Source organism: Crinia signifera, chromosome 5 (genome assembly GCF_055691185.1).
Source record: "Crinia signifera chromosome 5, ASM5569118v1, whole genome shotgun sequence".
Lineage (NCBI taxonomy): Eukaryota > Metazoa > Chordata > Amphibia > Anura > Myobatrachidae > Crinia > Crinia signifera.
Window position 1 is genome coordinate 327,319,570 of NC_139221.1, and position 27,832 is coordinate 327,347,401.

At 46.5% G+C, this 27,832-nt stretch overlaps 1 protein-coding gene across 4 annotated transcripts in view; it reads right to left on the bottom strand.

Moving 5' to 3' along the window:
- The window catches only part of ADGRB1 (adhesion G protein-coupled receptor B1), a 399,558-nt gene that overhangs the window by 195,637 nt on the left and 176,089 nt on the right, over positions 1-27,832 (bottom strand). For 3 of the 4 annotated variants that reach the window (XM_083144946.1, XM_083144947.1, XM_083144948.1), the window contains exons 3-5: positions 20,208-20,366; positions 15,357-15,464; positions 10,077-10,241 (exon numbers count right to left, since the gene is read on the bottom strand). The exons of the other annotated variant lie outside the window; for it this stretch is intronic. In XM_083144946.1, coding sequence (XP_083001072.1) covers positions 10,077-10,241; positions 15,357-15,464; positions 20,208-20,366 — 432 coding nt within the window. The remainder of the gene's footprint in view (positions 1-10,076; positions 10,242-15,356; positions 15,465-20,207; positions 20,367-27,832) is intronic. 4 annotated transcript variants of the gene reach the window in all.

Genomic DNA, 27,832 nt, shown 5'->3' on the forward strand with positions numbered 1-27,832 from the left:
CTGGTGAGAGATGGATCATCCATTAGGTAACCTATGCTCTGGTCAGAGATGGATCATCCATTAGGAATACTATGCTCTGGTCAGAGATGGATCATCCATTAGGTAACCTAGGCTCTGGTGAGAGACGGATCATCCATTAGACAGCCCAGGCTCTGGTCAGAGATGGATCATCCATTAGGTAACCTAGGCTCTGGTCAGAGATGGATCATCCATTACGTAACCTAGGCTCTGGTCAGAGATGGATTATCCATTAGGTAACCTATGCTCTGGTCAGAAATGGATCATCCATTAGGTAACCTATGCTCTGGTCAGAGATGGATCATCCATTAGGTAACCTATGCTCTGGTGAGAGATGGATCATCCATTAGGCAACCTAGGCTCTGGTCAGAGATGGATCATCCATTAGGTAACCTAGGCTCTGGTCAGAGATGGATCATCCATTAGGTAACCTATGCTCTGGTGAGAGATGGATTATCCATTATGTAACCTAGGCTCTGGTGAGAGATGGATCATCCATTAGACAGCCTATGCTCTGGTCAGAGATGGATCATCCATTAGACAGCCTAGGCTCTGGTGTGAGATGGATTATCTATTACGCAACCTAGGTTCTGGTCAGATAAGGATTATCCATTAGGTAACCTAGGTGCTGGTCCATGCCCGGCGGGCACAGAGATGTCCGGATTACTTAAATTTATTTCCATGTGTGAGTTTTTGACATTTAGGGCTGGAGAAGGGGCCCCAAACCAGTACCCTGCCTAGGGCCCCATGCTCTGAACACGGCTTATTATCAAACAGATAACACATAACTAAACCTATTGTATGCCCAAATTACTGGGGCTGCGGGCCTTGATGGTACAGAGACCCTGACTTGTAAATTCTCCGCGCACCAACCCATTCTCCCTCGTAACCAGCGTCGCCATGACAACCATCTCTCGAAATTACTATGGAAATATATACCAGCAATAACATTGTTTCCCCGGGAAGGTGTAGCAGTGAGGAGTAAATGACTGCCTCATTATACATTCACATATTTATTGCTTACTACTTAATGTAAAATACGGCCACGCTCCGTAATTAGAATCTTCAATAGGAATTCGGGAATGTAATATAGGCCACACACCGCTCGTCAGGCGAACCTCATCATGGGAAAGATATAGGACCCAGATCTCACAGTGCGGAGGAGACGATGGCACAAACGTCTCTACATTCCACCTTCATTACACCCATTACCGGGTCCTCCGCCCGCGCCAGAACACTCATCCGGGAGCGAGAAATATGGGGTTGTTCTGCAAAGTTTCCCCTAACGATGTCGCCTGCTCAGGGAGATTTTTGCGTTAATTCAAGAAGCACAGAGAAGATTAAATGTGCGGCATGTGCGCGTCCTGGATTTTTCGCCTATTTTTTTTTTTACGGATTTGTTATTTTTTTTTTATTGGTAAAGAAGAATTACAACATCAAGAGGTTTAATGATGCAAAAATCCCAAATACTGTATACGTTTTTGCTGTTGTCTTTAAATAAGAAGTGGAAATTTGTTTTAAATGTGCATTTTCCTTCGCGTTCTAACTACATACTATTATCTCTATTTCAAATTCTCTCTGGAGGGTGCAGATATATGGCTGCCAGACACAGACTCTCATTCCGGTGTTGGCAGGAGGTCCAGGAGGAGTGGGAGGGTCACAGCGCAGACAAGGATAAAATGTAGGTTTGCAAAGTCTCCATGCAGACTGACCCGAGCAGACATCGGCTCACTTGCGTTCCCTGCTCCAGCTCCCTGTCCGCCCCCGCCTACCACGGCTCACCGTTCACTCCCAGGGTTTGCCCATGTGCATAAACGTGCCTGCGCAAACCCCAAACATCGGGGAAGGGGCCGAATTTGGCCTGCTCCAAGCAGGTCTGAATAAGGCCCTATGTTCCCATGTAAGAGGAGCAAATACAGTTACAGTCTTTCTGTGCAGGGTAAATACTGGCTGCTGTTGCATGTAGCCCTCACATGTCGGACAGCTTTATTTTTTCATTGCAATTTAGATTTTAGTTTGAACACCCCCCCCCCCCCACACACACACCCAAATCGAACTCTCTCTGCACACGTTACATCTGCCCCCTGCAGCGCAGCATGGTTTTGCCCAATTTCTTTTTTTTTACTTTATTTACAAACATGAATCTGACCCACTATACATATGTCTTGTGACTGGCTACCGGGTTGGGATCATTTGGTCGATAGCATGATGGTTTACAGTCATTAGGTCGACATAATTAGGTCGACATGGGAAAATGTCGACATGGGTCTAGGTCAACATGGTTATAGGTCGAAAGGTCATTAGTTGGACAGGTCATTAGTTCGACAATGTCTAGGTCGACAGCCAAAAGGACGACATGGGGTTTTTTTGACTGTTTTTTTACCCTAATGTCAACACAGTCGACATGGACACAGTCCCTTGCATCACTCGATTCGCTCGCAATGCTCGCTCCCACCGTGCTCTAGTGGATGGTAGGGCATAAAATACCGCCTGTCGGCACATGTCGGCTAAAAAAAACCTTGAAAAACCCCATGTCAACCTTTTGACTGTCGACCTAAACACTTTCAAACTAATGACCTGTCGAACTAATGACCTTTCGACCTAGAACCATGTCGACCTTTTCCCATGTTGGCCGAATGGTGTCGACCTAATGACTGTCGGCCATCATGCTGTAGACCAAATGACCCGTGGCTACCATGGTTATGGAACCAGCAGAAGTGGTGACGTAAATATCATGCCAACAGGCTAGAAGGTGACAGAATATTATTGGTGGCTACAGGTAGGACCATGCATGTACTGTATCATCTAATTAAATATGACACCGCACAGATGGACTGTGTCATAGTAAATACATATACGTGTACTGTGCAGATCCGGCGGATGGTTCGTGCACACTGCAACATCAGATCGGCAAACATCGGTGGCTCACATCAATCCTGGACCATGCAGATAGAACTCCACAACCGGCACAAGCCCGTGGCACCCCCATCCCATGCCCACAGCTCAGCCACTTTTGTGTCTATGTTTGGTAACTATCCAGTCTCCACTCATGTGCGCAATGGTCTTTTAATGCAACCACGGGCCCATTTGCAAATGCGCAGTAACAAAACATCGGCCATTTGTGAAAACCTCTGCAACAGAATCCGGCCCTACGTCCAATTACAGAATGACCGTGGCGTATATACTTACACAAAATATACGGACAGTATATGCCCCTGATCTGCCCATATTGCACCCATCCAATCTGTCTCTTCTGGGGAACATCACCGACCTCCACTAGATCGTCTCCATTTCTCGGGTATAGGTCACTAGGTCAAAAGTGTCTACCATTATTGGTTGACAGTGAAAGGGTCGACACATTAAAAAAATCGACATGCATGATCAAAAGATCGACATGGAAAAGGTCGACATGAGTTTTTCACATTTTGGGGGTGTCCATGTCGACACAGGTTGACCTGGACACCGTATAAGAGTGTCGCGTCCCCCTAAGCCCTCTGGGATGGTAAAGTACGAACAAGTCGGTTAAAAAAAAAAAATCATGAAAAACTCATGTTGGCCTTTTGCCAGTTCCACCTTTTTCATGTAAATTTTTTGACCACGTCGATCTGTTGACCATGTCGACTTAATGCATGTTGCAGTTTTTTTCATATTTATGAGGTGAAGTACCAGCATTGACCACTAGAGGCCACTCGATGGACCAAAATGAAAGCTATTTTTGCAGGGACACTGGTCTGTTTCAAACCTGCTGCATATGGAGAGACGAAGCTGTAAAGACAGAGATTGTAGGTAGGAGCAGATAGGGTCTGAGGGTGGGGTTGAGAGATTGTGGGCTAAAAACGGTCACATCTCAAAGTGAAAATAAAAACTGTCACATCTCAAAGTGAAAATAAAAACTGCCACAGCTCAAAGTGAAAATAAAAACTGTCACAGCTCAAAGTGAAAGTACACTTTAACACATGATACATAAAATACATAGGCTAAAGGGGTGTTTCCGGTGCCTTTTGGTGAGCTGTGACTGGCAGCAGTGCTGTTGTGTTTTTCCAGCGAGATGGAAACGGCGAGTGCGGAAATGGTGAGGGTCGCCGATATACGAGCGGGCTTGCTGCATTAGCGGCGAACCTTGCCGTTCATATGTTGCCTTCCCGGAACATATAATAGGGTGAGCTGCCGGTGAGGGGGTTAGACGGCGGGGGTGGCTTGTTTTCTAAAACAAGCCACCCTTGGCGCAGAAACCCCTTTGCCGGCCGCATCAATGTGGAGCGGGTGTGTTAGAACGGAGGAATGGGGTGGGAGTTAAAAGTGGGGGTTAGTTTTCAACTGGGGGAGGGTAAAAATTGGGGGTGAGGAATTTTTATGGCGGTACATTATCATTATACTGGCTCATATAAAATCGCACTGACACCTACTGTAGGCTTTTCAGTGTCCCCCAACCCCGACCGTATAAAGATAATGATAATAAGAAGCTTATTAGTACAAAGACTTTACGGCTATTGGAATGTTCACAGCTGACAGCGACATTTCAGCCCAGAGACTTACGCTCATCAATAATTAATATACGGCGATCATCTACAGATAACGACACCGGACCCGGCAGCCACCGCAGTCTGACCAGAAGGAAGTGCCCACGTATAAACTGCGCCAACAGGATGTAAGAAATGACATCGGTGCCTTAAACACTATACACTGATCCACAGGAGGCACTGGCGGCATCGTACAGTATGTAATTACACAGGTAACGGTATATTATCCATATTGTGTTCTGGAGAAGAACAGTTCTGGTTTCTCTCATACCAATGAGCAAGGCTGCCTGCCAATCATTGTGGGGACCAGGACTGACAAAATAGACAACCCCCCCTCCCTTAAACCTAGACAGTGTCCATGTCGTCTTCTGTTCACCTTTTAGCTGTCGACCTGCTGTCTGTTGACTTTTAAACCCTGTCAACCTTTCAACTGTCGACCTTTGGACCCTGTCGATCTAAGGTATGTTGACCTTTTTCATGTGTCAACTTGTGGCCTGTTGACCAATCATTGTTGACCTATGGACTGTTGACCACATTAGTGTTAACCTGCGGGCCGCTTCCCCCTGGCAGTCCCTGATCACTGGCATCGGACGCCTTCAATTGGCAGCCATTGATGTTCCCAAACCACTGGAAATGCCTTTTCCATTGCATGCTGGGATTGCAATGGCTGCCACCGCGGCATGCTTATTTGTGAAGCCTCTTCTGAAAGCTGCTGGTGCCCACTCAGCCGTGTACCCTATGTAACTATGACTGAGACGCTTTGTACTTCTATTGTCCCAACATTCCGATGTACCCCCCATGAATAAGCTCACACCATCACAAGGTCCCCTGGACTGTAATACCATGCCTGTCCCTCTTGGTAGTTTTTGGGTACTATAGGCACTCAGAACCCCTCCGCCTGCGCTAATGCCCACCTGCGGTGCAGCATGATTTTCTCCAGTTGCTGTGATTTGTTGCTCTGTTGACCAACATGAATCAGACCCATTATAAGCTCAATATTACAGAACGTCTACGTCCCCTAAGTTGTTGATGCTGACAGTTTTTACCCAGGCGCTGATCGATGGCGTGGTCAATGGTCAGAAAATATACTGACAAAGCGAAAAGAAAGAAATGACATTCTCGCACCCCAGTAAGAAAAATGCCGGTCAGGAAAAATGAAATCTCTTCACACGGATATACACAGAACTGTGACGCTGGGGGTGTAGAGGTCCGCGAACCACACACTCAGCATAAGTGCCGCCTGTCTACGTCCCATGAGGTACAAGGGGTGATACAGCGCAGCACAGTATACATAGCATACAGTATGTGAGACATAGAGGGGGGGTTTAAAAAAACATTTCAGCCAAATAGCTTTGTGTTGGCCCATTTAGCCACACACAGCTGGGGGAGAACGGGCATGTCCGTGATGAAAGGGAACTGTCCGATATCTCATCAGGTTGCTTTGCAAAAGAAAACTCTTTCTTTAATGGACAAAACTTTGCTGCACTGCAGGTGGGGCAGATGTAACATGTGCAGAGAGAGTTAGATTTGGGTGAGTTATTTTGTTTCTGTGCAGGGTAAATACTGGCTGCTCTATTCTTACACTGCAATTTAGATTTCAGTTTGAACACACCCCACCCAAATCTAACTCTCTCTGCACCTGTTACATCTGCCTCACCTGCAGCGCAGCATGGTTTTGTCCATTAAAGAAGGAGTTTGCTTTTGCAAACCAACATGATTCACCTCCTTTTTCCTATATACATATTCTAAATGTTGTTTTTACAGAAGTTTGACGGAGTAAAGTTATGTGTCATTGTCTCATTATAAGGTTCTGATGTTCTCTGTGACTGGAACATTGTGATAACTGTGTATAGAACATGTCTGCTTTGTATTGTCACTTTCTCTGGATTATTCCTCTGTTATTACTCGTGTACTATCCGCCCAAATACTGCTGGAAACAGCCTCAATCCCTATAATGGTAATGTGCACTTAATATAATAACTTACGGTATACCCGCATTTCCGAAACTATGTACCGCAGCACCCCGGGGTAACTGCATTTACAGGGGTGCCTGCAGCATTGTGGTCTAGTCCGGTCACAACTCACAAATTAAATGATTGGAGCCGGGTGGCAGGAAGGCGCTCTGTACTGTATACTAGTCACAGAGAAGATGCTCTGTGCTGTACACTAGTCACAGGGAAGGTGCTCTGTACTGTATACTAGTCACAGGGAAGGTGCTCTGTGTTGTACACTAGTCACAGGGAAGGTGCTCTGTGCTGTACACTAGTCACAGAGAAGGCGCTCTGTACTGTATACTAGTCACAGAGAAGGCGCTCTGTGCTGTACACTAGTCACAGGGAAGGTGCTCTGTGCTGTACACTAGTCACAGGGAAGGCGCTCTGTGCTGTACACTAGTCACAGGGAAGGTGCTCTGTACTGTATACTAGTCACAGGGAAGGTGCTCTGTACTGTATACTAGTCACAGAGAAGGCACTCTGTGCTGTACACTAGTCACTGGGAAGGTGCTCTGTACTGTACACTAGTCACAGAGAAGGCGCTCTGTACTGTACACTAGTCACAGGGAAGGTGCTCTGTGCTGTACACTAGTCACAGAGAAGGCGCTCTGTACTGTATACTAGTCACAGAGAAGATGCTCTGTGCTGTAAACTAGTCACATGGAAGGCACTCTGTACTGTATACTAGTCACAGAGAAGATGCTCTGTGCTGTACACTAGTCACAGGGCAGGTGCTCTGTACTGTATACTAGTCACAGAGAAGGCGCTCTGTACTGTATACTAGTCACAGAGAAGGCGCTCTGTGTTGTACACTAGTCACATGGAAGGCACTCTGTACTGTATACTAGTCACAGAGAAGATGCTCTGTGCTGTACACTAGTCACAGGGAAGGTGCTCTGTACTGTATACTAGTCACAGGGAAGGTGCTCTGTGCTGTACACTAGTCACAGGGAAGGTGCTCTCTACTGTATACTAGTCACAGGGAAGGTGCTCTGTGCTGTACACTAGTCACAGGGAAGGTGCTCTGTGCTGTACACTAGTCACAGGGAAGGTGCTCTGTACTGTATACTAGTCACAGAGAAGATGCTCTGTGCTGTACACTAGTCACAGGGAAGGTGCTCTGTGCTGTACACTAGTCATATGGAAGGCACTCTGTACTGTATACTAGTCACAGAGAAGGCGCTCTGTGTTGTACACTAGTCACATGGAAGGCACTTTGTACTGTATACTAGTCACAGAGAAGATGCTCTGTGCTGTACACTAGTCACAGGGAAGGTGCTCTTTGTTGTACACTAGTCACAGGGAAGGTGCTCTGTGCTGTACACTAGTCACATGGAAGGTGCTCTGTGCTGTACACTAGTCACATGGTAGGCACTCTGTACTGTATACTAGTCACAGAGAAGATGCTCTGTGCTGTACACTAGTCACAGGGAAGGTGCTCTTTGTTGTACACTAGTCACAGGGAAGGTGCTCTGTGCTGTACATTAGTCACAGGGAAGGTGCTCTGTGCTGTACACTAGTCACAGGGAAGGTGCTCTGTGCTGTACACTAGTCTCAGGGAAGGTGCTCTGTGCTGTACACTAGTCACAGGGATGGTGATCTGTACTGTACACTAGTCACAGGGAAGATGCTCTGTACTGTATACTAGTCACAGGGATGGTGCTCTGTACTGTATACTAGTCACAGGGAAGGTGCTCTGTACTGTATACTAATCACAGAGAAGATGCTCTGTACTGTACACTAGTCACAGGGAAGGTGCTCTGTACTGTATACTAGTCACAGGGAAGGTGCTCTGTACTGTATACTAGTCACAGGGAAGGTGGTCTGTACTGCATACTAGTCACAGGGAAGGTGCTCTGTACTGTACACTAGTCACAGGGAAGGTGCTCTGTACTGTATACTAGTCACAGAGAAGGTGCTCTCTACTGCATACTAGTCACAGGGAAGGTGCTCTGTACTGTATACTAGTCACAGGGAAGGCGCTCTGTACTGTATACTAGTCACAGGGAAGGCGCTCTGTACTGTATACTAGTCACAGGGAAGGCGCTCTGTACTGTATACTAGTCACAGGGAAGGCGCTCTGTACTGTATACTAGTCACAGTGAAGGTGCTCTGTACTGTATACTAGTCACAGAGAAGGTGCTCTGTACTGTATACTAGTCACAGAGAAGGTGCTCTGTACTGCATACTAGTCACAGAGAAGGCGCTCTGTACTGTATACTAGTCACAGAGAAGGTGCTCTGTGCTGTACCTGCTGGGGGCGGCACGGCATCTCCCCTTCTCGCGGGGGGCAGCAAATTGCGGGAGGGGGGGTCATGGGGGGCCACAAAATGATGAAGGGGGGTTTCCTTGCGGGAAGGGGGGGGGGGTGTGAATCCCAGGAGGGGGGGTCGCGAAACGCGAAGGGCTGTTGCTCCATATTCTAGCCGCTCTTTGGCAGCGGCTGTGGAGACATCTCTAGCACTGGGGAGGAGGAGAAGACAGGACGTCGGCCACATCAGTAGATACAGAGGGGGGTGGGGCATCAGCAGGTACACAGGGGGGGCACAATGTTGTGCCTATGGGCAGCCTGCTACTTAAATCCTGCCCTGCTGACCGCACTAGTAATGTACAGTAGAACGTAGTACACATGGTCACGGAATATACAGTAACGTCTCTTTATCATTTACAAACATCGTACGGATGGCGATGGCTGAGGATCCCATATAATGCATATTATAATCTGATACATTGTATTGTCAGAACGCGCGTCACGTCTGTAGAAGGCTGCGGATTCATCAATGTGCTGACCCCCCTCCCCCGGTGTATGTGTTAGAAGCTCTCAAGAGGCATTTGGTATGACCATGGGGGGCATTCTGCCAGCCTGACCTTCCCCGCCATGAGCCATTGTGCTGCAATCTCGCTGTATGATTGTAAACACAATTCCAGAGGACTGAACAGCGTTCCCCGGCAGAACACTGCGGCAGCCGTACGGGTATGATCGCGGTTCTCATTGGTATCATCATTACATCCGTGACGAAACATTTACTAATTGTATTTATTACATGGAACGACCCTTACAGTTCAACCCTAACTTTATATTTGTCATCAGTGAACGACAGGAAAAAATATAAAGTGAATATTTTAGAATCTTTTTTACAGAAAGTGATCACCCCATCACAATCCTTCTGCCCGATGTAACTAACGCCCGTGCTGACTAACGCCGTTACACACTGTCCGATAATAACACCAAATTACACAAAAATGAAAACTTCTTTTTTTCTATTTAAATTATATAAATATCAAAATAAGAGGGAAAAAAAACAAAAATGAATCAAAAACTTACAACACTTCTGTATCCATGTCAGTTGTAGACATGTCACTGTAACAATATGACTCAACAAATACCCCCCCCCCCCCCGCCCACAACACACACACACACCGATACACACACAGAGACACACTGCTAATACACAACTTACAGTAGCCAATTGTCGGTTTGGACAAGATGCCCCCCCCCCCCCAGTACATTCCAGTGATCGCGGACAAGGCCTTACACTGTTACCTGGGCACACGGCGGTGTTATTACACTGCTTGTGCTCCTTGAGGGGTCCGCTGCAGTGTGTGCTGTATGAGGACGAGACACAGAACCGGGTCCTGGACTTCAGCCCCTCGCCGCAGGTGGTGGAACACACGCTCCAGGGGGACCATTCCTCTGCTGCCGGGTCTCCTGTTCAGGGGACAGTATAATAATCATTATGAAACATGAATAATAAAATGTCAGGTAGACGTTACATGTGACACTGTGGGGAAGAGAGCAGATACATGGGGGTCAGTGATATAAGCACAATGCCTCCTGGGATGGATCTGAAGGTATCACCTGTGTGAGTTCAGCATCGCCAGATGGGCAAACATGTGCATACTATACTATTGCACACACACACCTAAACAACACGCACACACAGCCCCCCCACACCCACAAATGTCACTGTACCATCCACACTATCAATGTAGATCTTACTCTGTAACCGCTTTTTAATTAAACAAAACAATACACCCCCCCTTCCACATCATATGCTCTCTATTTAACACATTTCACCTATAACTCAAGTTGCAATACAGGGCATCTTTCATACAATTCTAACCATCTTTCTCATATACAAACGTTCACAAATTAAGGGGGCGCAGCCCCTTACGACGGTGTGAAGAGCGCCCGTAGGGCGCGATGAATCACCTAGTATATATACACATATATATATACACCAGACAAACAAATGAGGCGGCACTTGGAGACTTAGTTGCAAAGGTTGAAACCGTGTATTTCAAATTACAGCGTGCATCTACGTTTCGGGGAACACACTCCCCGTCATCAGGAGTGTGTTCCCCGAAACGTAGATGCACGCTGTAATTTGAAATACACGGTTTCAACCTTTGCAACTAAGTCTCCAAGTGCCGCCTCATTTGTTTGTCTGGTGTATATCAGGACCGCGGTCCCCAGGAAGGCACGGGAGCACGATACCCCCAAGGGGGGCGGGCAGCGGGAGTGCCGGAGCCTAGACGACGTTCACATATATATATATATATATCTAACTGGCGCAATATTCACATCACTTTTTTTTTTTGGGGGGGGGGGGGGGTAACTGGGAAAAAATGCCCTCACACGAATTGTATCTACCGTTGGCTTTTTCCAGCTAAGGGTTTGGTACAATATGTAACAGGCAGGTAATCTGGGTGCAGGCATGACAGATGTGAGGGGGGGGGGGCATAAGTGACACGAGCAGAGTGTTGGTACAAGAGGAGAGAAAGGGACATATCTAACAAGGCGACAGTGTGTGTGTGTGGGGGGGGGGGTTAAAAATGGCAAGGGAAGAGTGGGAGGGCACATTTACCTTTGGGAAGGAGGGTGCAAATTGGCAAGGGGAGAGTAGGGGGGGGCACATGTAACTTGGGGAAGGTAGGGGGAAATTGCTGAGGGGAGATTGAGGGTACATGTAACATGGGGAAGTTGGGTAAAAAAGTGGCAAGAGAAGATTGGGGGCACATGTACCAAGGGGAAGATGGGGGTACATGTACCAAGGGGAAGATGGGGGCAAAAGGGGCAAAAGAAGATTCAGGGCACATATAACAAGGGGCAGGTGGGTGCAAAAAAAGTCAAGGGAAGACTGTGGGCACATGTATCAAGAGAAGGGTGGGGGGGCACGTACAGTAACAATGAGAATGTGTGGAGGCATAGGTAACAAGGGCACAGTGGGGCATAGTGTGGGTTGGGGGTCCATGGCGCATTTGCAGCAATAGCCCCATATTTCCCTCTGTGTAATTCAATCCAACAACACTCCTAGAAATAATCCCTCCATAAAAACTCATTTAGACAATGCTCGTATAAATCCCACCTACAGTTACAGCCTTTATATACAGTCATTGTATCATCCTGCCGCACCCCCGCCAGTTACCCGATGCCCATACAGCCAGATGGGCGCAGGGTACCTTACACTGTGTATAACACCATGAAAGAAGGTGCATCAGTAAATACTGACACAGCCACAGTACAGACTTCTTTGCCTAATTATAATACATGTCGTTGGTTTTACATGTGGCTGCTCATTAATTCTAAACCACCTGAAGGTGTACCGGCCTTTGTAAATTGGCAAGTAGCACGGCGCAGGCCCGGCCGCTCCCCAGCTGGTAACTCATCCTGAGACTCAAGACGTCTTGCCGGTCAGCAAACTGCAAACACAGCTGTTCTCAGGACACTTTCAGGAGTAATTGTCTCCGTTTTCTAGCCCACAGCTGTGCACTCCACAGTGAAATATAGGACATTGTTAGGTGCCCACTGGGAAGGCTGATAAAGATTTTCGGGCTAGCCGCAGGTGGCAGGCTCTCAGAAATATACTATATAACGAAGAAGGAAAGGATGTTACATTTGCAAAGAGCTTTCAGCACTTTATTCCCCAGGTACAATGCAGAATTACCTGTGCCGCAGGTTCCACCACTGCCCTAACGCAATCTGTTTACATGCCTACCACTGACAGCACATTGGTGGATAATAGATTGCCGAGCGCTGCAGCAGCTGCACACATGTAATACATCAGGTGTGACAGAACCCCGAGCCTGCCGCTTCCAATGCACTAACCCATACGCTCTGTGCAGCTGTGATTGTGAATGGAAGCAACGGCGCTGGACCTGAACTGAGCAAAATACGTCGCGCTGAGATAAAAGGAGCAACAGCTACATGATCAGCCAAGACAAAGGGCACCCATTGCAGTGTGCACCCCATTAGCACTGGGGTACAAGGGGAAGGCAGCGCCACCGTGCTAGCATGACTGCTTCTCTATGGGGAGCCAAAAACACCCACGACGGCAGTATTGGAAGGTAGTAAGGGAAGGTAGTAACAGAATGTAGTTAGGGAAGGCGGTAAGGAAACTTAGTAAGGGAAGGTGGTAAGGGAAGGCAGCAAGGGAAGGCAGCAAGGGAAGGAAGCAAGGGAAGGCAGCAAGGGAAGGCAGTAAGGGAAGGCGGTAAGGGAACTTAGTAAGGGAAGGCAGTAAGGGAAGGCGGTAAGGGAACTTAGTAAGGGAAGGCGGTAAGGGAAGGTAGTAACAGAATGTAGTAAGGTAAGGTAGTAAGGGAACTTTGTAAGGGAAGGTAGTAGGGGAAAGTTGTAAGGGAAAGTGGTAATGGAAGGTAAAGGTAAAGTACTGTAACAGAATGTAGTAAGGGAAGGCATTATTGGGAAGGCGGTAAGGAAACTTAGTAAGGGAAGGCGGTAAGGGAACTTAGGGAAGGCGGAAAGGGAACTTAGTAAGGGAAGGAAGTAATGGAAGGTATTAAGGGAAGGCAGCAAGAGAAGGAAGCAAGGGAAGGCAGTAAGGGAAGGCTTATGGGAACTTAGTAACTGAAGGCGGTAAGGGAAGGCAGTCAGGGAATGCGGTAAGGGTAGGCAGTAAGGGAACTTAGTAAGGGAAGGCGGTAATGGAAGGTAGTAACAGAATGTAGTAAGGTAACGAAGTAAGGGAACTTATTTAGGCATTAAGGGAACGTAGTAGGGGAAAGTTGAAAGGGGAAGTGGAAATGGAAGGTAAAGGTAAAGTAACAGAATGTAGTAAGGGAAGGCAATAAGGGAACTTAGTAAGGGAACTTAGTAAGGGAAAGTAGTAAGGGAAGGAGATAAGGGAACTTAGTAAGGGAACTTAGTAAGGGAAAGTAGTAAGGGAAGGCGATAAGGGAACTTAGTTAGGGAACTTGTTTCTGTGCAGGGAAAATACTGACTGCTTTTTTTTTACACCGCAATATAGATCTCAATTTGAAGTAAAACCCCACCCAAATCTAATTCTCTCTGCACATGTTACATCTGCCCCACCTGCAGTGCACATGGTTTTGTCCATCTAAGAAGGATTTTGTCAGAAAGAATGGACTAGAATAACCCCCTTGGTGGGGCGTTTCTCTCAGTGGGTAGATGCAGGGGACCGCTTGCATGATAGTGCGGGGATTCGGTTGTTGGGGGGTGGGCATGCATTTGTCAGGGTAGCGTTTTCCTATACGCTGCCTAGCGAACAGGTCTGAATGGAACCTTATAACAATGACCAGCTGTATAACCGGACCACATACAGCATCAATCATCTCTAACCACATAACAAGCACAGTATATTCCTGAGCCTTTATATCTATACATAATGTGGGGCCTGTAATGTCAGTACACAAACTGCTTTGCAATTTCACCTCTTTGTCTTCCAAAATTCTTCAGGTAATATTAGGACCATGCCCTAAACATGTGACTCCGGGAGGGAGGAGGAACTTTACATTTTTACTGGAGACGTTATGGTAACACTAAAAGTTTTGTTTTACCTTAAAGCTCCAAACAGACATTTCCATTTTTATGTTTTGCGTTGCGTCATAGTGCGGGTAAAACTCAGGCATACTTTGACTTAAGATGTGAACTTTTCTCTGAAATATAATAATAAATGTCTGCCGGAGTCACGCCCTCCATCGCTGTCTGAAACCGACGTTCCTCTGAAGTTTAAGACTTTATTACTTTTACTTTATAATACAATTATAGAGCGAATCTCGCCTGGAGATGAAAACCTCCCGGCCTCATCTCACAATGCCTATTTCTAGATATCTGAGTCCTAAATTATTGATCCGGTACTTCTGAGAACATTGTGCACTATGAACATGCTCCTTAAATAGTAGGTCCCACATCTGTGACATGGAACGCAGGGATGAATATTGTATCAACGCCGATATTGGAGGAAGCTTTTCCAACGGTACAAGCGGAACTTGGAAGATGTTCGTGAGATCCCACACTGGCCGTGGCGGGTTACCGGTGTGGGATCGCACTAATATTAGACACACAATAAACAAGCACATTGTACAGAGTCAGATGATGTGTAATTACTGTGTCACCTGCCGGGGAAATACTACATAAAGGGGGTGATCAGTTTGAACACACCTCACCCAAATCTAACTCTCTCTGCCGCTGTTACATCTGCCCCACCTGCGATGCAGCATGGTTTTGTCCATTAACAAACCAAATGTGCTTTGCGAGCCGACCTGAATCACCTCCAAATCTAAAAGGAATATATATATATATATATATATATATATATATATATATATATATATATATGCAAAGTTTTGGAGAGCAGCACATCCACTATGGTATATAGCTGGCTCCGGTGCCTTCCTGGAAGGGAGAACCCCACTAGTAATACAGTCAAGTACGGCGGCACCCGGAGGCTTAATAAGAGAAGCAACAACTGCAGGGTAGCGTGATCAAACGTTTTCGATGTTTATTACATCGTCATCATATATATGTTCCTTTCTAGTTTAGAATTTGCCCATTTCTCACCTATCTGAGGAGCCGGGTAACCAAACTGGAGCTGCTCATCCACCTCGTCCTTCTTCTTGTTGTCGATGGACCTCAGGGACTGACTCCTGGAGTCAAATTTGCCGCCGGCTGAAACAAAGACACAACTGCTGTCACTATGGCTTGCATGACATCACTGACGCATGATTGTAAGCAATACATACAATAGGGCAATGTGTCGCGTTACCCAACTGGCAAGAGTAGGGGGCATCTAGTAAGGCCCTGTGGCTGTGTGCCCCTCCCCCTCCCCGTTCAGCCAGGACATAAACTGCCCCCAAACCACACTGGTCATCGAGAGTTATGTAGTAATGGCTAGGTTACGTTACAGCATGTATCAGACATAAGCAGTAAGAAGGGTGAATGTTGGATGTTGGGATAATTCTGGCAGGTGTGAGGAGGGCAGCAAGCAATGGCGTCAGGGCGGCCTGTAATAACGTACAGTAGAGACGCGTCGGGCTGTTTCTTTGTCTCAAGCATTATGGTTCTGCCAGTGACATAAAATCGATGAGTAAATGCCAACTTCCTCGTCCGCGGGGCCGCGTGACCTGGGCGAAACCAGGCGCTATCAAGTGGTATTATTATTGTAACATTGCAGAAGTCAGGAATCAATTCTTTCGCTGATGCTCTTTAAAAACAAAGACTTTCCGAAACACTGGAAAATCCCCGCAGCTAAATGAGAGACCGAGAGATTGATTTTACCAGAGGCGCGATGCTCTGCAGAATAGGAGACGTTTCTTTGTTCAGTACAAGAAGTTAGGACCCTTCTAGAAAGCTCTGGGGTTTTTTCTGGGGGCTGAGGTCCCGGGTGCCCAATTACTGGACTCATTATTAGGCCCCTAAACGTTGGCCTAATTCAGCTGATTGCAATGCAGTCGCAGATCCATTCGCGATTCCCTGAACATCGAAGAGTGTAAATGTGAGTAGGTCTGAATGTGCGATTGGCCTTGCGATGCGATGCAAGCTCCTGCGCACATCACATCACAAAGTACAAAAAAGTATGCGCAGAAGGTACTTTTAGAACTAGATTGCATCGCATCTCGTTCAAAACGTGCGCTGCTGTGGCGTATCGCATGCATATTAAATGAGATGCAATACGATCTAGTTCAAAACGCATGGAGGGCACCTTATCACTTCCATTAATCTGTGACTTAGACAGGGTGGAAGCGATCAACGCTGATGTGACGGACCAACCCTAAAAATGCCCGGGTGCACCTGCGTTTGGTCAAACACACCCTGAAAACAGCAATGAGAAACTTTGATTTTCTGTCAGTCAGACTGCGACTACTTTGTGATTGCTCAGCTTTCATATCTGCAGTCTCTAATTTCGTTCGTGCCCGCTAGATTTGCCTATTCTCTACTTAGCGCTCCGTAGCAAGTAACGCTGAGGTTGTGAGGCATTTTAGGCTGCTGCTGGGGACTTTCAGAAATTGGCTGCGGTATCATGGCTGGCGTAATAAGGGGGGAGATTTATCAAATCAAGATAAAAAGTAGAGCAGTTGCCCATAACATCCGGGGTCATCGCTGCTTGGTTTAGGGTTAGTATTAAGGTTATTAGGCCTCAGAAGTTCTCCCCTTCTTCATCGCCCTCTGGTGGGCAGGGTACTAAGGATCTTCAGGTACAGAGTCCGCTGGTCTATCAATGGCTTGCGGTGTTAGCGGGGGCACAACCCACAGGGTTTGCTCGCTCATTTAGGAATTTAAAGAGTTAACTGGCTGGCAAATGTGCCAAATTTTATGTGTAATGTTCTAAAGCAACATTGTTCATCTCATGACTATCGAATAAAGACGCGGGTGTCATGGGACTGGCGCTGACTTTTATTTGCGAGCGCCTGGATGCAGACGGGGCGGCGGTTGATGTGCTGTGACGTCAGCCGCCCGTTCCAAGCAGGCTTCGGCAAACCTGCGTTCACACCGATACGCATGCTCAGCCCCGCAACATCGGACCATGCTGTGAATTCAGCTCCTTACGAGCCATCCTGAATAAGGGCCAAAGTGCAATAATACCAATAGTGAAATGCATTTGCATTGGATGACAAAAGGAAATGACTAGGGTAACTCCTTTCCCCGCCGGCGTAGCCTCCTGCCCGCCAGCAGCCCTTTAACTTCAATTTATTGCGGTTCCTGTCAGGGTAAGGACATAATGCCCCCAAGTGCCACCCCCTCATTTATCTGCCGGTTCCCTATTGTAATCTCTCTTAACAAAACCCATGAACCCGGCAAAAGCCGCTCTGCTTGTACCGTGACTGCAGAAACAGCCTTTTCCAGAGCTAATGTCGTACATGGTGCATATCAAAGGCATCAATAAGTAATGGAGGTTAAGCTTTACTCTGATAACTGCTAATGAGAAAACAGGGCTGGAGAACGGTCAATTCCCTCCTCCCGCCAGACAGCGCCCGCTGTACATTAAAGGCCATCTAACCACAACGCATGAAAACATTTGTTTTAAAGTGGGTAAAAAAGGCCGTAACCCAAATAGCTCACGGTGGGAGTTACGGAGCGATCGGGGCCAGGAATCGCTTCATTGCAACCCATCCCCCACCACTGTATATAATATAAAGGGGGCAGGGAAAGGATTATGTGAATCGCTGCAAATGGTGTCATTGAGACCCCGGACCGCTCCTCAGGGGGTGAGGGTAGATGCGGGAGATTGAGCGTTTTCTTTTCTGCAGGAGTGCGGGAGTCCTACTGGGAAATTCAGCAGCCTCCTTTACATCTAAAATCCCCGCAGTTATAAAGTTGTTCCCGCAAACAGTACCTGGAAGCCGCCATTGCTGTATTTCTGGGAGAGGCAGTCCGATGAATTGAAAGGTGGGGTGGAATTTTATAGAAATATGGCAGTGTCTCCTAATAAACTTCTAATGGAATTTCTAAATAAACAGAGCTGTGGAAGGTGCGACTCTTGTACTTTTACAATATATTGATATTGATTTTTAATTAGTTTCATTTCAGTAGAACTCACAGGAAAACTCTGGGTAATAGAAGGATGAAAGGAATGGAACATAAGATAGAGCAACATATTATGTACAGGATGCTGTATTATTAGGGCAACATACAGGGCCGGATTAAAGGGGGGGGCAAAGGGGGTCAGTACCCCCGGGCCCCCCTCTAGCTAGGGGCCCCCTGTGGTTGGCATGTATGAAGTAGTATTTCCATCAATTGCAACAACCTGGATAAAGCAGCACATATCGGCAATGGAGGAGAACCGAGTGCCCAGAATCCGGACAATTCCCTACAGACGACGCGGGGAGAAGGCGGCCATATTTATTACTCATTTTTACATCATTATAGGTCAGAGCTACTGGCAGCATGTGATCGATAGGATATCCATGCCACCTGCTCATGTTCATTAACCCGTAAGCTCATTATCGGTGCGTCACCAGCGGCCCAGCAAACGCTACGCCAACCGCCTCCTTCGCAAGTCACCGGAACAGCGTCTATAATAGAGTTTTTATGGGGTATAAACTTCTCCGTTCCCTGTCTGCTAAATTATACCTGAGCACGTCCGTAGGCATCGGCGAGCCGCAGACTAATTACAAAATAATTTCTAATGATGGAAGAGGTAAAATATGTATGAAGTCATTTCATCTACTATGGCGCTAATCACTTTCCGCCAGAACGCCCTTCGCTTGGCCATTCATTAATATATATAATGTATACCCCGCACTCTCCAGACGCCGGCGTTATTTGCCGGGAGACCGGCCTGACAATCTAATCAAAAATATATCATTGCACGTATCAAAAAGAAATAAATATGGAATAATTAGAAACAAAACCAGTCTAGCATTCGCTAAAATGGTTTCTCCTTTTAATATATAAGACGCTGCTAAATTAAAGGAGGAGGCGAGTGTCGCAGATGTATCTGCCTAAGGAAATCAGATTTAATCATCAATGTGTTTTTTTTTGTGTTTTTTTTTAATATTGCGACACGAGAACGAGACACAATGTTCAAAGGATGATAGATCAGCACGATGAAAATATTTCTTCTCATATACAGTACAGTATACAGTATATATGCAGATAAATAACGGGGGCACTCACCGGACGCGCCTGAACAAACGACGTTAATAGTACATACCACTCAGGTTACTCAGTGCATAACAGTGCACATGGTCAATATACTGTATATATATTAGTGCTGGGCACGTTAACACTTTAGTATTGCGTTACCGTGGCAGCACTTTAACTGCGATTAAAATTTGAACGCAGCTAACGCGTACTATGTTACCTCTAGCGTCTGTCGGGGTGGTACAGAGTGCCCAGCGTTACCCGGAGCTCTGTGGCCCTGCAGCTAGCATGTAAACACCCCCCCCCCCTCTGGCAAAGAGCAAGTAGCACCCACCCCCCGGCAATGAGCACGTAAACCCCCCTGGAAACGAGCAAGTAACCCCCCTGGCAACAAGCATGTGACCAGACCATGTCAATGAGCACATAACTCCCCTGGCAACGAGCATGTAAACTCCTTCCCACGCAACAAGCAAGTAAACCCCCCCTGGCAACAATCACGTAAACCTCCTATGGCAACAAGCATGGAACCCCCTATGGCAACGAGCATGCAATCCCCCTTGGCAACAAGAATGTAATCTTACATGGCAATAAGCATGGAATCGCTGGCAACAACATTTTAGGTAAGCGTGCCTTATCTAATCGCAGTTAATCGCAAACGTTTCATTTGATTAATCGGGATTAAAAATTGTAATTGCTGCCCACCATTAATATATATACTTTGAGTTACCTACTGTAGGCCTTTTATGTTCCCCATACACTTTAGGGCTAATTCCGCCTGGTAATAAATGTATTTCACATGCATTTTAAGACTTGCAACCACTGACTTACCAATGCACGCCTTTCTGTTGCAAAGTCGCCCCTCCTCCAGGACGCCTTCGCAGGCGTGGCCTTCATCAGGCAACGAATGGCACGTCCTCGTTCTGGTCTGCAGCCCACCCCCACAGTCCCTGTTACAGTCCCCCCAGGAGGTCCATGCGTTCCATCCACCTTGCAAGACAAAACAGAAAGATTTAATCATCTTCAGAGTTTATAGAGAGAACAGAATTGACAAAACATATAAAGACCCTACAGATACCCCTACAGACGCCCCCACTCTCACACCTACTATCTGCAATATAATCTTCTGTAGATCAGGCATGTCCAAATTATGGCCCTCCAGCTGTTGTGAAACTACAAGTCCCATCATGCCTTGCCACAGTTCTGCTATTAGGGAATGCTAAAACGATGGCAAAGCATGCTGGGATGTGTAGTTTCACAAGAAATGGAGGGCCACAGTTTGAACATGCCTGGTCTAGAACTTGCTGGAATTAAAGGAGGCATTTATGAAATCTCAGAGAGAGAGGAAATTGTGAGAGATAAAGTACCGGCCAATCGGCTTTTGGCTTATGTTTTACAGACTGCGTTTAAAAAATAACAAGGGCTGATTAGTTGGTACTTTACCGCTCACAATTGTATCTCTCTCCAAGCTTTGATAAATACCCCTCTAAACTGCTTTAATCAACATCAATATTAATGTCCGCATTTCATGTTGATACGCACTTTCCCAGCCGTGGAATCGGTGACATCGGTTGAACATTATCGGTGGCTCGCCACGAACTCGCCCAGTGCTTGACCTGTATAGGGCCTGTGCATGGAAAGGTCTAAAGTGTCTAGGTCGACGGTCAATAGGTTGACACCAAAAGGTCGACATGAAAAAGACTGACATTGACAAAAGGTTAACACAAGCAAAGAGTCAAAAATAAAAAAAGTAACCCCACACAGTTTGCCAGGAATGTTTTATGTTTTCTTTATGTCAATTTTAACACCTGTCAAGATGGAAACCCAACTACTGTAGTGCGCACCATGCAGCGCTCGCCACTTTACCGTTCACAATTGGAGTCTGTAAAGTATGAAAAAGTCCCAAAAATGAAGAAAATTTTTGAAAAACTCCATTTGACCTTTTCATGTGTCAACCTTTTGCTTACCTGTTGCCAATATCAGCCTTTTGTCAATGTTAACCTTTTACGTGTCAACATTTGGTCAAGGCTGAACTTTTTGTGTGTCGACCTATAGAGTGTCAACGCAGGTACCTTGTATGGAGCTTTTGTGGCATTATATTGAAACTGGTGGCAAACACTTGTCTAGTTTGGTGCGGAGCAGTCTGCTAACCACAAATCTGTTCTAGGAAAGGAACAAACACCGCACTGTCCATGGGAGTATAGGGACTGGACCTATCGAGACTGGGCCTATCAGGACTGGGCCTATTGTGACTGGGCCTATCAGGACTGGGCCTATTGTGACTGGGCCTATCAGGACTGGGCCTATTGTGACTGGACCTATCAGGACTGGGCCTATTGTGACTGGACCTATCGGGACTAGGCATATCGGCCCTGGACCTTTAAGGACTGAGCCTATCAGGACTGGACCTATCAGGACTGGGCCTATTGTGACTGGGCCTATTGTGACTGGACCTTGACTGGACCTATCAGGAATGGGCCCATTGTGACTGGACCTATCAGGACTGGGCCTATTTGGACTGGGCCTATCGGGACTGGGCCTATCGGGACTAGGCCTATCGGCCCTGGACCTATCAGGACTGGGCCTATTGTGACTAGGCCTATCGGCCCTGGACCTATCAGAACTGGGCCTATTGTGACTAGGCCTATCGGCCCTGGACCTATCAGAACTGGGCCTATTGTGACTAGACCTATCAGCCCTGGACCTATCAGAACTGGGCCTATTGTGACTAGGCCTATCGGCCCTGGCCCTATCAGGACTGGGCCTATCAGGACTAGGCCTATTGGGACTAGGCCTATCAGCCCTGGACCTATCGGGACTGTGCTTATAGTGACTAGGCCTATCGGAAATGGGCCTATCAGGAATTTGGAATCCAAAGGCTTTAAGTTTGTAACTGTCATCTACTGTAGCTCAAACTATGAAATTACAGTTATGGCAGAAGCTGATTGGTCCCGTTCTCTCTCTACAAGACTTGATACACCTCCCCCTCTAGTAAGCTTACATAATACAGGGAACATAAAAATATGCAGTTTGGAGTTGATGCATGGTTGGAGGAAAATGCTTGTTAATGGATCAAGAGAAACTTGTGTAGAAGAATAATGTCTGTTCCCATGCCGACGCGACACGTGCAGCCAATACGCCTGGTTTACTGCAAATTATAGCCATCAGTGTGTACTCACCCCAGATTTATAATAGCTGCAACAGAAGCCTCTCATAACAGGTGTATATGTAACTACTTACTGGTCTGCACGTGCCTCATTTGCATAACCACACCCTTAGCGAACCCTGGCACCGCCTATCCGCCTCGCTGCTCATAAAGGTTGCATTACATGCAACATGCATGCAGGTCTACACAGCCAGAAGTGTGCGCAATGCAGTCATGGACAATAGGTGATGCCAAAGTGCGCACATTCAGCGCGGCATCAGACGCACAGCATAAATGCAACCTAACATAACAGCGTTCTAACACATTATTTCACATAAAGCCACTGTGACATGTTACATGGGGTGTATATTAATATCAAGTCATTGTATTGTACCTTAAAATAAAGTTATTATTATCTATAAATGAATTTAGATTTATGAGTGACACGTTTCTATGATGCCGGTGTGTGAGCAGGGCACATGATATCCAAAATTATAGCTCTTGGTCTATAGATTTGCAGAAAAATGTTGCCGTTGTAATGAGTAGCTTCATTTCGTATACTTATGTGGCAAACGTCCACCAGGCAATCACAGTGCATCACCATTGTGTTTTGGAAAATGCGACATCACCCTGAGCACCTGCTGGCTGACCTGGAACATGTGACCATCTGAGAGGTCCAGAAACTGTGACTGTTATCTGCAGCCACCCACTAAGCAGGGATTTTCCAAAATTCAACACAAAAATAGGTAAAATGTTCCACCAATCAAACCTTCGCTTCCGCTAGTTGTTATTACAAGAAAATAATTCATATAACGTGTCAGATCTGTTCTAAATAAAGGGTACTTGTTTCCTAGCACGGCCACATATCTTATGGATCGTGTACCTTTAGTTAAGGTACACGATCCATAAGATGGACCCGATTTCCTTTGAAATCAGGTCCATTTAGCCGGCTAGGATAAAATATCGGGGGCATCGCGTCGGTCGGGACCGTTAACAATGGTCCCGACGCGACCGACGCGATGCCCGCGATTTCCCCATAGGCTTCAATGTTAAAAAATATTTTAACATTGAAATCGTGTCGGGAAAGGTAAAATATCGGGGGCATCGCGTCGGTCGGGACCATTAACAATGGTCACGACGCGATGCCCCCGATTTTTCCATCGGGTTCAATGTTAAAATATTTTTTGACATTGAAATAGTGAAAAAATGTGAAAAATGTGAAATGGGCCAATATGACCCATTTCACATTATAGATGTCCCCGTCGTCACCCCACGATAGACGCCAACCCGAAGCGTGGCGAGCGCAGCGAGCCCGCGAGGGGCGGCGGTGCGCGTCCTCCGACCTTTTCATTCCCCTACTATCCACGTCGGCGTGGAGTTGAGAATAGAATAGTGTGGCGAGCGCAGCGAGCCACCGAGCCCGAAGCGTGGCGAGCGCAGCGAGCCCCGCGAGGGGACGCGGATACCTTCACAGTTATACGCGTCCCCTCGCGGGCTTCACAGGTGTCCGTGGCGACGCGGACACCTGTGAAGTCCGCGAAGGGACGCGTTTACCTGTGAAGGTATCCGCGTCCCCTCGCGGGGCTCGCTGCGCTCGCCACGCTTCGGGCTCGGTGGCTCGCTGCGCTCGCCACACTATTCTATTCTCAACTCCACGCCGACGTGGATAGTAGGGGAATGAAAAGGTCGGAGGACGCGCACCGCCGCCCCTCGCGGGCTCGCTGCGCTCGCCACGCTTCGGGTTGGTGTCTATCGTGGGGTGGGGTGTACGCCGTGACATTTGGGGGGGTTGGGAATATTTTACATTGAATCCAATGTAAAATCGGGTCCCAGGGACCCAATTTACATTTAATTAAAAAAAAAAAAATCGGGTCCAAAATCGGTCGGTCGCGACGATCGCATCGCATGCGACCAAATCGCATGCGATGCGATCGACCCGATTTTTCCGACACGACCACCCCGATGTAAATCGGTGTGGCCGTGCTAGGAAACAAGTACCAAATAAAGCACAGGGGAAGCGGCATTGGATGCTCCCTATTCCCTGAAGTCTTCCATCTGTCCATTCACTGTAATTTTAGATGAAGAATATCAATAAATATCAATGTTTACATAGTTTATATTGTTATTCTCCTATGTATAGTACATTGTACCTGGACCAAGCCCAAGGGCATAATTCATCGTTCTACACCAATGATGTAATTCTCCTCCTGGCCACTAGGCTAAACCTTCGAGTAATCACAACGTGAAAGGATTATCTCACATCAATTAGATTAACAGAAGACACAAAGGGATTATGGGCCTTATTCTAGTTCACTCTTTCTTACAAAATCCTTCTTAGATGGACAAAACCATGTACACTGCAGGTGGGGCAGATGTAACTTGTGCAGAGAGAATTAGATTTGGGTGGGGTTTTACTTCAAAGTGAGATCTATATTGCAGTGTAAAAATAAAGCAGCCAGTATTTGCCCTGCACAGAAACAAAATAACTCACCCAAATCTAATTCTCTCTGCACATTTTACATCTGCCCCCCCCCCCCCTGCAGTGTACATGGTTTTGTCCATCTAAGAAGGATTTTGTCAGAAAGAGTGAACTAGAATAAGGCCCTATGTGAGAGAGAGACAAACAATGACAATCCACTGAATGACCAGCAAACCTTTGTATCATTGTATCTTACAAAATCCTGACAATAGTCAAAGTACACATATACAGGGGGACCTTTAGTTACACAACTGCCCCGGGGGCAGTAGACCAAAGCACACTTGCCTAAAGAGAGGCGCACAGTAACATCATTACCACTTCCCGGGGGGAGGGGGGAGCGAAGAAAGATAGAAGATTTGGATTCGGACTGGTTTGCCGGAGACCTCAGTTTGAGCCCCTCGCCCAAGTCACTTCCTGTTCAGCGTCAGGGAAACTATACCTGAAAAAAAAAAAACCTCGTACAGCGGTATACAGGTGGAGAGGACTTGTGTGTGACTCACAATTAGGGCCATTGGGGTAAATTTACTAAACTGGGAGTTCTATTGAAGATGCAGAGTTGCTTTGGGCAACCAATCAGATTACAGTATATCCATCTTCTAGAAGGTGCTAAATAAAGAATTAGAATCGGATTGGTTGCTATGGGAAACATCCCATCTCCATTAGAACACCCATCTTAGTAAATTGACACCATTGCGTCCTCTCAGCGGTGAAAGTCGGCCTCACTATTCCCCTTACTTACTGGTAATAAATTCCCTCCATAATCCGACCTTCTCCGCCACGGCCTCTGCTACGGATGTCTACAGTGTACCGGGTATGGTTTGTTAGGTGGACGCATTCTAGGTCAACAGTCAAATGGTTGACACGTCAAAAAGGTCAACATGCATTATGTCAACATGGCCAAAAAGTCAACATGGAAAAGGTTGGCATGATCAAAAGCTCGGCATGTTGACCTTTTTTTTTCACATTGACATCTTGCCCCGTGTTGACTTTTCGACCATTTTGACAATGTTTTTTGTATTTTTTGATGTGTCAATCTTTTGACTGTTGACAAATAGTGGTCGACCCTTTGACTGTTGACCTAGACACTGTCGGCGTACTGATCGCATCACGTAGCACCTACCGGTTCCCAGCAAAGCAGGTCAGGGAAAGCTACGCAGAGCTAAGATCATGGAAGAGCTGATGTTTCCTAACCTCATTACTGTCCATGGAGTGGAACACAAAACCAAAGGCCCCGACGTCCGAATATATCCATATAACATGATGCATGGCCAGGTATGAACACAACAGAGGGAAGTCACCTTGTAACGGTGAGTCTATATTCATCCTGCCCTAAAATAACCAACAATTCACTGCAAGTTACAAAAGCTCCTCAGCAGTGCCCCCAAACATGACCCGGAAAGCCCCCGGACCCTCCAGGTATTCCAGGTACCATCCAGGTAACCCTCTGAGCACCAAGGGAATTTTTCAAAATATGTTTGAAAATTGCCAAGCAAACATTTATACTCCTCATAACGACCTGTAATGTCACCTTATACAGGCTGAGTATACCTTATCCAAATTATTCCGAAAACAATAGACTCCAAAATGTACTTTTTTTTTTTTAGCTAAAAACCTACTGGGTATCTATAACTGGCACCACTGGGGACATGATATGTAACTGGCACTACATCTGTAACTGGCACAACTGGGGACATGATATGTAACTGGCACTACATCTGTAACTGGCACAACTGGGGACATGATATGTAACCGGCACTACTGTGGACATAATATGTAACTGGCACAACTAGGGAAATGATATGTAACCGGCACTACTGTGGACATAATATGTAACTGGCACCACTGGGGACATGATATGTAACCGGCACTACTGTGGACATAATATGTAACTGGCACCACTGGGGACATGATATGTAACTGGCACTACATCTGTAACTGGCACAACTGGGGACATGATATGTAACCGGCACGACTGTGGACATAATATGTAACTGGCACAACTAGGGAAATGGTATGTAACCGGCACTACTGTGGACATAATATGTAACTGGCACCACTGGGGACATGATATGTAACCGGCACTACTGTGGACATAATATGTAACTGGCACCACTGAGGACATGATATGAAACTGGCACTACATCTGTAACTGGCACAAATGGGGAAATGATATGTAACCGGCACTACTGTGGACATAATATGTAACTGGCACCACTGGGGACATGATATGAAACAGGCACTTCTGTGAACATTATATGTAACTGGCACTACATCTGTAACTGGTACAACTGGGGAAATGATATGTAACTGGCACTACTGTGGACATAATATGTAACTGGCACTACTGGGTACATCTGTAACTGGCACCTCTGGGGAAATGATATGTAACCGGCATCACTGGGGAAATGATATGTAACCGGCACTACTGGGAACATGATCTGTAACTGGCACCACTGGGAACATGATATGTAACTGGCACCAGTGGGGACATGGTATGTAACGGCACTACTGGAGAAATGATATGTAACTGACACTACTGTGGACATGATCTGTAACTGGCACCACTGGGGACATGGTATGTAATGGCACTACTGGAGAAATGATATGTAACTGACACTACTGTGGACATGATATGTAACTGACACTACTGTGGACATGATATATAACTGACACTACTGTGGACATGATATGTAACTGACACTACTGTGGACATGATATATAACTGACACTACTGTGGACATGATATGTAACTGACACTACTGTGGACATGATATGTAACTGACACTACTGTGGACATGATATGTAACTGACACTACTGTGGACATGATATAT